The sequence below is a fragment of the Strigops habroptila genome, chromosome 14 (assembly GCF_004027225.2).
Source record: "Strigops habroptila isolate Jane chromosome 14, bStrHab1.2.pri, whole genome shotgun sequence".
In the NCBI taxonomy this organism is placed as follows: Eukaryota; Metazoa; Chordata; class Aves; order Psittaciformes; family Psittacidae; genus Strigops; species Strigops habroptila.
In genome coordinates this window covers 815,358-824,994 of record NC_044290.2, presented here as the reverse complement: position 1 = coordinate 824,994, position 9,637 = coordinate 815,358, and the positions used below count along the sequence as shown (strand labels likewise).

At 55.2% G+C, this 9,637-nt stretch overlaps 1 protein-coding gene across 2 annotated transcripts; it reads left to right on the top strand.

Annotated features, from left to right (window-relative positions):
• The first annotated feature begins 1,357 nt into the window (after window positions 1-1,357).
• CCDC42 (coiled-coil domain containing 42) lies at window positions 1,358-5,743 on the top strand. 2 transcript variants are annotated; one of them, XM_030506239.1, is made up of 6 exons: window positions 1,358-1,638; window positions 1,969-2,074; window positions 2,190-2,294; window positions 2,759-2,956; window positions 4,949-5,107; window positions 5,499-5,743. In XM_030506239.1, the coding sequence occupies exons 1-6, from the start codon at window positions 1,562-1,564 to the stop codon at window positions 5,652-5,654; spliced, it is 801 nt and encodes a 266-aa protein (XP_030362099.1). In that variant the 5' UTR covers window positions 1,358-1,561; the 3' UTR covers window positions 5,655-5,743. The 2 variants fall into 2 exon arrangements, 1 of the variants encoding a protein (XP_030362099.1); XR_003994348.1 differs by lacking the exons at window positions 1,969-2,074; window positions 2,190-2,294; window positions 2,759-2,956; window positions 4,949-5,107 and having other exon boundaries at window positions 5,499-5,742.
• The last annotated feature ends 3,894 nt before the right edge of the window (window positions 5,744-9,637 follow it).

The following is a 9,637-nucleotide window of genomic DNA, read 5'->3' as shown; positions in this document are numbered from 1 at the left end:
GTGATGAGGAACACTAAGAAAAGCTATCTGCAAGCACTTCCACCCAGCTGTGAATGCAGGGGCTGATCCCACCCTGCTCAGCTTCCCTCCAGCCGGGCAGAGGACTGATCCCAGCTCTGCTTGCGCAGAAGCGCAGGACACGGTTGCTCCCCAGACAGGCTCTGCCCCAGCTCCCAGCTCTGCAGCAAGTACTGGACATTGAGACACACTGAGACCTTCCTGGGTGCTCGTCCAGTGGGTTCCTGTGCTCCGCTGGGCACCAGCAGCTCCTCCAGCCCAGGGGTGCAGGGCTGGGCAGGACTTCTCCTCTCTGGAGAGGAGCTGAGCCCCCTCACTCATGGGCAGGCATAAGCCCCGCTCCCAGGCAAGGCTTGTCCCTGCCAAGATCGAGAATCTGCTCCAGAAGGCCAGGTTTAATCCACCCGACCTGTTGGGATGGGAGCAGCCCCATGATGACGTTGGGATGGGCACAGGGGAAATCTCCTCTCACTGATTTGAACATCAGTAATGAAAGCCAGGTGTATTCAACTGCTTTGCCTAGGGTCATTTGTCTCAAATGAAGCACCTCTCATATAACAAATGGTCCCTTCCTGGACCATACGTCTTCATGCTGTTTGGAGTGCCAGGCAGATTGGGCAGACTTACCCCAGCTCCTACTGGTTTATAATGAGCAACGGGTGATATTTGCCTGAAAATGGTTGCCCTGATGGGTGCCAAGGCTGTGACAGATGTGAAGAATTCTCCCCCCAGAGATCCACAACCTTTTCTACAGAGTGTTTCAGGTTCAGTAGCTCACAGAAATGCCAGTGAGGGATCAGAGATTGACAGAAGCAAAACATCAGAGGCTGGAATCTCTTGTTTAAGGAGCAGAACCAAAGGTCACCATCATCTGTAGGTTTTCCTCCACCTGACCCATAAATATCACCCCTTTATACCGGGCAATGGACCATGTTCATGTACCTTGTTCTGGCGAAAAAACAACCAACCAACCACACAGTTAATTTTTAGCTCATGGTAGAGCTCAGTCCCACACAGAGAGAGAACCATGGGCAGTGATCAGCATCCCCGGGGATGAGCCTCAGTTTAGCTGTCTTTCCATCTGGTGCTTTGGGAGAGAGGGAGCACACTCCTGCCCTGGGCTCGGGGGCAGTGGATGCTGGGGGCACTGCAATGCCTGCGCAAGACAGCAGAGGCCACAGGGCACAGGGGATGAAATGTAGCAGGGGAAAAGCAGAGAAAATGAGAGGAAAGGAAAGGACTTTGCCTTAGTTCAGCTCCCCAGAGCCTGTGGTCAGCTGCCCAGGACACTGTGGTCAGTCCCCGCTGCCGCATCCAGGCAACCACCCCAGCGTCTTCCAGCTGTCCCGGCAGCCGTTCCATGACAACTGCCACCAGCAGCTGGTGGCCTGGGCACAACAGGGGCAAGGCAGAGGCCAGGGGCACGCAGGGGCTCACCCGCTGCCCGGCTGCCTCCACACACACTGCTGGGGCTTGCAGGGCAGCTCTGAGCTGGGAGAGGAGCGGTGCTGGGAGGACCTGAGCTCTGCCCGTGGCTGGAGCAATGGCCACCATGTACGATGAGGAGCTGCTGGACTATTTCCGCATCGAATACGGGCGGAACCTCCTGCAGTTGCAGAGGTGAGGGGGGTCCTTCGCCTGCTCCCATCCCCTCCTCCTGTCCCCTCCAACCCTCCTTCCCCTGCCGTGACAAACTCACATCCCTTGTCTCCACCACTCCAGTCTCCTCTTGTTCCTCTCTTCCCCAGCCCTGTTGCTCCCTGTAACACCCCCTTGCTCGGTCAGTGGGATCCCTGCTGGGGAGGGTGGGGATGCCACTCTGCCAGGTGGGATCTAAACCAGTGCTGGGATGCTGTGCCCCATCATCCCGCTCAGAGCATGAGCAGAACAACCCCGTGCCCTGCCAAGGCACTGGAGCAGCACGTAACCTCGAGGAAACCTTCTGTGCAGGAAACTGCGACAGGCAGAGGAGGACTCCCTGTCCCCATTTATCCGTCTCCAGGAGAAGAAGAAAGAAGCCAAACTGATGCGAAAGGCTCTGGAGGCAAAGAAGGAGGTGAAAAGCTGGGAGGGTGCTGGGGCATGGTTGGAAGGGTTTGTTGGAGGGCAGCAGAGGGCAGGGTCTGGCTGCGAGTGTGAGCAGCCGAGACACACTCGCTCTGTGCTGCCAGGAGTTCAAGGAGAGGATGAAAGCCGTGGCCTGTCGGTGGCAGGACCTGCACACCCAGGAGGCTGAGCTGAAAACCCACATGGAGAAATCCCTGAGGATCGTAAAGGTCAGCACCACACACCGCCTCCTGCCCTGGGATACAGCCTGGGGCCACCACGTCTGCCCGAGCCCCCCTGGAGCCTGGACCTGTGAGGAACAGCACTGGCAGGGCAAGGATTTTGCACCACAGATGTGGGAAGACCTCCTAGAGCTGGGGCAGGAGGGAGCTTGCCCTGTACCAGTGTGATGTCCCCCCAGGAAGGGGCTCAGCCTGTCCCCACTGTTGGCACTCAGGTGTCCTGCAGGGACAGACACCAGCAGGTCTGAAAATCAGAGACCTCTCCCAGGCTGGAGGGTTGATGCAAGAGGGGTGGCCCTGTTAAACAGGGAGGGAAAATGCTCCCATGGCTGCTCCAGGACTAATCTCTCCTCTGCGAAGGTATCTCCTCCCAGAGCTGTTGAGTGACCCAACTCCATCTTCCCATGTCTTCCTTTCTCTCTGCGTGTGTGCTGGTGGGGAAACATCACCAGGAAGATGATAGGATGCGAGACCAAGCTCTGAAGAAAAGAGCTGAAGAGAGAGAGAAGACGATACAAAAGGAGTTTGAGCTTTTGAGAGCTAGAAGGGAACTGGAAGTCCTGAGAAATAATCACGAGAAACTCTACAACAAAGTGCAGAAGTACTCCATCTTCAAAAAATACCTGGAGGATGTGGTGAAGATCTCACAGGTGAGTTTGGGCAGATCATGGCCTCAAGGAGGGCTTTATGTGGATGTTGAACCTAGAGGAGATAAAGCAAGTCCAGGGAAATCATAACACTTGGTCAGACCTAGAGACCTCAGATGGCATGGGATGTAGTTCCTTGCAACCAAGGTGAGCCAAGGGGAGCAGAGTTAGGTGAGGAGAACCAGAAGGGAGATGAAAGCTTAAGAAAACTAAAGAAAAACTGTTAGAAAGGGGACAAGCAAAGGGCTGAGAGGGGTGGGGACCCCTTGGTGTCACTTGCATGTCACATTGACGGTTTGGGAAAAGTGAAAAGCTGCCTGGGAATGGGAACACAGGCAGTTGTCACAAAAGCTGTGCCCCCTCTCAGGATGCCTGGGCATCACTCTATGCATTGCTCATACTCCTGCAGTCCCAGCTGCCCCCTCCCATGTCCAGATGGCTCAGCAGTTGCAGTTGTGCTTTGTGTTCTATCATTGCACTGCTCCTTGGGGAAGAGGTGCAAGATCTCCCCTTGCTTCTAGCAGTGACAGCTCTGGGACCAGCACAGCGGGATGTCATCATACAGGGACCGGGGCCACGTCCACAAACCAGCTGGGGTAATAGTCTTGCCAAGAAAGGAAGATCTTTCAGCAAGGGGAGATGTTGTCCCTGGTCAGGGCAGGGAGCTGAGCAGCACGAGACATACAATCACAATGAGGGGAGGGCAGGGGGATCACTAACACCAGGAGCCCTGTGCTGCAGTTTGAGGACATCCAAGAAGTCATTTCGAGCTACAAGACGCTGTTGAGGGTGCACAAGGACCTGGAGCAGTCGCAACGGAGGCACAAGGAAATGTCCCAGCAAGCCAGGGTGTTCCTGGACCAGTACACAGAGGAGAAAGAAGCTGAGATCCTGCACTACAAAAACAAGCTGGTGGAGCTCCAACAATGTTTTGACCAGGCTAAAGAAGACACCCAGTTCTGGGTGAGGAAATGTGGGGGGGGCAGGGGAGGATCTCCAAGGCATGGCTGTGTTAAGACCAGCTGATGGCTCACCCCTAAGCCATGGGGTCATGGCAAGGCCCAGTAAGCAGCCTTTGTGATTGGAGGAGATGTGTAATTTCACCCTTCCAAGGAGTTGTAGAATGAAGAATGACAGAGCAGGTCTGGAGCATGTTACAGCACGGGTTAAAACAAGGCTCTCCTCACAAGGCCATCATGATCTTCCACTCCTTGTTTGAGCTCACAGTCAAAAGGGATCAGTTAACCAGGCTTTGGGGAGGTCTTGGCACAAAACCCAAGCCTCCTGCATCACATGCCGTTGGGTTTGTCTGGCCTGCTCATACTCGTTTCCATTCACCATTCCTTGCAGCATCATCCCTGTCACTGGGCTTCAGTGTAACGTATCTCGTGGTCTTCACTGGTCATGGCTCAGGCCTCAGAGTGAAGTTGGCTTTGTTAATTTTTATTATCTGCCCATCAGGGCTTACCCCTTCTCCCTCCTCACCAGTCCAGAAGTGGCCAGACTGGTGCTAACTGGGCTGCAACGAGGCACATCAACGTGTGGCCAGTGCTTAGTGTACAGAAATGCCTCCAGCTCTGCTGACCTCTGCTCACTTTGCTTCGCTCTGAGGCGGCCCAGCCAAATCCACTATTGGAGGCTCCAGGCTCCAGGAGTTGGGTCCCATCAAGCAAAGCTGGAAAGCACCCGGTCTGGGAGGCCAGCAGTGGGATGTGCTGCTCCCAAGGTACCAGCCAGCCCTGCTGTGCAGCGAGGACCTGACCTGCCAGACTGAGGACTGCAGGAGCTGGCACAAGCATGGGGAGGTTTCTGGCATGCTTCCTGGATCTGCTTCCTCCACATCAAGCTGAACCACTGCAGCCCTGGGCACGGACAGGTTCTTCCTAGCAAAACAGAGGAGTGCTGAAGTTAGGGTCTCCAAGCCAGGGCCTCCAGTGCTGAAGCAGCATCTTTGCTGGGGCATGTCCCCATGTTGCATGTCTCCTCTCCTCTCAGGAGACTTGCTGGGCTGACATCCAGAAAACAAGTACCAAGACGACCCTGGAGCTGGGGACCATCAGGATGGCCATCCTCAACCTCTTCCAGTGCGCCAACAGGCAGATGAAAGCCAAACTGAACGTGCCAGTGGATGACAGCCATGGACAACTGAACATGGTAGAGCCAAGCCAGACCCCTTCTCCCTGCCCAGAAAGAGGAGCAGGAGTAACTCTCAGCTGCCCAAAGGGAGGGGAGGGAAATCAACGTGCCCAACAGACACCTTCCTTTTCACTCCAGGGCACGGGGAAGGGGCAGAGGACACCAGGCAAACCTGTCTCGTCCAAGGAGGTGCCTGTGGGAGCAGGAGGAGGGGGAGCCAGGCAGACTGGGGCAGTGGGTGCAGGGGATGCAGATCAACCCATGGCCACGGTTTGGTTTTACTCACCCTTGCCTTGAACTTGGACTCACCCACAAAAGCCCGTTCTGGTGGTGCAGGGCCAACAAGGTCCCCTCTGCCTCCTGTTCCCATCCTTGCTCTGAGCTCTGCCATCTCTCTTCCCTACCCTAGATTCAGCAGCTTATCCAAGACCTTGCAGACATCTCCATGGAGGGGAAAGAGGACATGCAGGACCGCCAGCGAGCAGCTACACCTACAGGACATGCCAACGTGAGGGGCTCAGCAAGGGTGGGAAGAGGAGGACAGAGGGCCCCAGAGAGATTGTAGCTTCCACCAGTGAAGTTTCATCCCTTCTGGCTCTTGTGCCCTGTACAGTTGCTGGTATCTGTTATACTATTAAAAATAACCAAATGCCCGAAGGTGTCTCTTAATTTCCTGGGAGGACTGGAAACATCAGAGAAACTCCATCCCACAGCTTCATCCCAGATGCCATTGGGGTGCCTTCTCTGGCAGATGGGGTTCATGCAAAGCATGCAAGATAGGGAGAGCAGGCTGGGACAGGAATATAATCTCAAATAGGGATTAGTACTAGTGCTCACATTTGGACATCCCACCCAGCTCTGAGATACCTGCAAGGGATGACGCAATGGGGTCGGGTGACTGTGCTTCGGGAGAGCTACAGCCAGCACATCCGTGGATGTGGATTTCTCTGCACAGCCACGTGCTACGTAATAGAACTCAGCTTCCCCCTCAATGTGGAATGGATACAGGTGAAGGATGAACCAGACAAGGCTATTGCACTGAGCATTCAGCTGTTCATTGGAGGGGCTGACAGGATGAATACAAAACAAGTTCAGGCCAGGCTTAGAGTCTTTTGGGGAGGACCTTTCAATGGACCAAGCACCCAATGACATAAGCTTACAGATACTGAGGTGAGACCATTGATCACATGCTCTGTTCCCTTCCCTCCAGTAGTGACTCCTGCCCTGAGGTGATGCATTCAGCTAATGCATCCTCTAGAACTGTCTGAGTCCTGTTGGTCTGTCTATAACACCTGGGGGTTGGTCAGGCACCTCACACCTTCCTTGGAGCCTGAGGAAGGCACAGATTAACCCCCTCCCTTCACCCAAACCTCTGCTTTCATGAGTGACGAGGGGAACGGATGCCCCTCAGAGCCGGTGCTGGCTGCGCATTTGGAACGCAGAGGAAGGATGAGTTTGGGGTGGGAACACTCGCTGCAGAGTGTGAACAGAGGATGCTCCTTTTGTGTCTTTGCTGTTGCTATCTCTTCAAGCTTGAATTCATGCGAATAAACTCTGTTAGAAACACAGTACCTCAGGTCAGGTGTCAGCAAGGACTCACCCAGGAAATCCAATTCCCCTCCAGCCTCTGAGCTCAGACCCATGTTGGGCCATTGAAGCTTAGCGAGTTCCCGTCCATCAGCAGAAAATGACCCTGGCAGTGTCCTCAGTGTGATGCCAGCGCAGAAGAAAACACAACAGTGAAAGTCCCCATTGCAGAGGCAAGGGCAGTAACTGCTTCCCAGCTGCTATATGTGGAAGAGCTCATTTCTTTCTGAAACCTTGACATGCAAATGCAGTGTGGGCCACGACGTGTCCTGTGTAGTTCTGAATAGATCCCCAGAGCAGTGGGAGGTGAGTGGCATTTCAGCTGGCAAGGAAAAGTAAAAGCTGCTGCAGCCACCATCTGCCTACACTTCAACGATTATATTATGTTCATTCTATAAAGCAGGGATAATGCCCCCACACAGTGAAATGCCTGTCAGGAGCTGCGGGGGTGGGATGCTCCTCCAGGGAAGGAGCTAAGGTGACAGCAAACAGGCAGGAGGATGCCCTCACTGTCAGGACGCAGCCCAGGGGTGTGCGAGCGAGAGCAGAAAGGTCCATGGCTGTGCCCAGTGATGCCCACGCCAGCCTGCAGCGATGAGGCAGCTTTAAGGTGAAGCCAGAAAGTCAAGTCAGCAAGGCAAGGTGAGAATCAGCCAGGTACAAGGCTGGGCACAGGCTTACTTAAAAGGCAAGGACCAAGGATCTGAGCATAAATACAGCTCCCAGGCAAAGCAGAGGAAGCTCCAGAGAAGGCTCCACACAGCTCCTCACATCTTACCTGCTTTTCCAGCGTCAACGGCTGTCCCACTTGAGGGCTGTCCCTGAGCACAGGCAACCAGACCCATGGTGGCTGGGAAAGGGGTCACAGAGCCCGTAGGTGCACTGAGAGCCCTGGCAGTAACACCTCCTTGCAGTGGGCTGCACCCCCCGAGAGTGAGCAGCAGGTCAGGGAGGGGATCCTGCCCCTCTGCTGCGCTCTGGGGAGACCCCCCCTGCAGTCCTGATCCAGCTCTGGGGCAACAGCACAAGAGGGACGTGGAGCTGCTGGAGCGAGGCCAGAGGAGGCCCCGGAGCTGCTGCGAGGGCTGGAGCAGCTCTGCTCTGGAGCCAGGCTGAGAGAGCTGGGCTGGTTCAGCCTGGAGAAGAGAAGGCTCCTGAAGGGGAGACCTTAGAGCAGCTCCAGTGCCTAAAGGGGCTCCAGGAAACCTGGAGAGGGGCTTTGGGCAAGGGCCTGTAGGGACAGGCCAAGGGGAATGGCTTTAACCTGCCAGAGGGGAGATTGAGACGAGCTCTGAGGCAGAAGCTCTTCCCTGTGAGGGTGCTGAGGCGCTGGCACAGACTTTTCCCAGAGAAGCTGTGGCTGCCCCATCCCTGGCAGTGTTCAAGGCCAGGTTGGACACAGGGGCTTGGAGCAACCTGCTCTAGTGGAAGGTGTCCCTGCTCATGGCAGGGGGTTGGAACTGGGTGAGCTTTAAGCTCCCTCCCAACCCAAACCAGTCTGGGATTCTCTGATTCTGTAAATGGAATGCTTTCTCTTGCTCTCTTCTTAGCCTCCTGCATGGGGCTATGGGTCTGCAGTGACTCCTTGTACAGGAAGACCTTCCCCTAATTCCCAAGGGACATTCCCTTCCTGCTGCCATGCCTGGGCCTCCTTCCCCAGCAATGAGACACCTCCAGCCTGGCTGTGCTCTCGCCATGGCCGTGAGAGGCACATGCTGAGAGCACTTCAGGCCAGGGAAAATCCATTTCTCAAGGGGAAGCAAATATATTTATTTGTCTTTGCATGGAGTGATCCATGCTCAGCTCTTGTACCAGGACCAGCATGTCATCTCCTTGGAGATAGCAGCTCTCTGTGCCAGGGCTGGATCTTGGAGCCTTCACCCACAGGCAGCAGCATCCTCGGGCACTGGCCCTTCTCTTGCTCTTCTGGGACACCAATACACAGCAGCAGAAGAGAGAAAAAAAACACAAGGAGGAGAGTGTGAACCCTGCTGAGGCCCTCGGGGGTCCCAGAGGTTGGTGAAGGTCTCGCAGTGGCTCTGGTGGTGACACCAAGAGCTGCTGCCTGCACTGGGAAAGCCAACCCATGACTCATGTGAGCCGAGACGATGCTGTGCGTTTGTGCCCTTGCGGATCGTCTCAGCAGTGACGTGTCCAAACGGACCCGGAGCATTTCCACCCATCTGCGAGGTGACTCAGCCGTCCCCTCTCCTCCCACCCACTGCCACCTCTCACCACATCACCTTGATGCACCTCACTGGTGGCAGCTGATGGAGCTGGTGGGAGCTAATGGGAGAGGAAGACATGGGGCTGCAGCTCTGAGCCTGCCGCTCGGCACCAATGGTCTGAGGACACGGCTATCTCCAGGCTGACCTTATGCAGAGGACAGGCTGATGGGGCAGGTTTCCTGAAGTCCTTTGAATACTCAGTACTGGCCAGTTCAGAGACTTGTCTCTTATCTGGGCGCCTGAGCTGAGCTCTCCTGAGAAACCTTCAGCACGGGACAGAAAGGAAACGAGACGCCTTGGTCCAACCAGGCACTTTCTGACCTGTTTCAATATATTTTCTGCCTTTCATTGAGCAGACTGGGCCTGGCTGTGCCCGTCTGTCAGCCAATACCTCACACTCAGCATGTCCCTTACAGCTGAACTCAAAGGCCAAGCTGAAGACCTGTGCTCCTGACTGGTCCCGATGTCCTCCTCAGCCCCAGCAGCCCTCACCATCCTGAACATGAAGCTGCAGAACATGTGGATGCTGCTCTGCAGCATCATTTACTGGAGCCACTCGGTTCTGCGGCCCCATCCAAGCCCCCACACAGTGAAATGCCTGGTTTTAGAAAGTCAGAGACCAGCAATTGAAGCTTCAGGGCAGATTTTGCCTTTTCTCATATGCCATTTGTGCTGCACTAGCAAAGCAAAGACAGCAGATCCCACCAATGCCCTATTTGCTTTTTTGGGCAAA

Coding starts and splice junctions, on each gene's coding strand:
- CCDC42 (XM_030506239.1), top strand. CDS start 1,562: ATGGCCACCATGTACGATGAGGAGCTGCTGGACTATTTCCGCATCGAA. Junction 1,639..1,968: donor AACCTCCTGCAGTTGCAGAG/GTGAGGGGGGTC, acceptor CCTTCTGTGCAG/GAAACTGCGACAGGCAGAGG. Junction 2,295..2,758: donor AATCCCTGAGGATCGTAAAG/GTCAGCACCACA, acceptor AAACATCACCAG/GAAGATGATAGGATGCGAGA.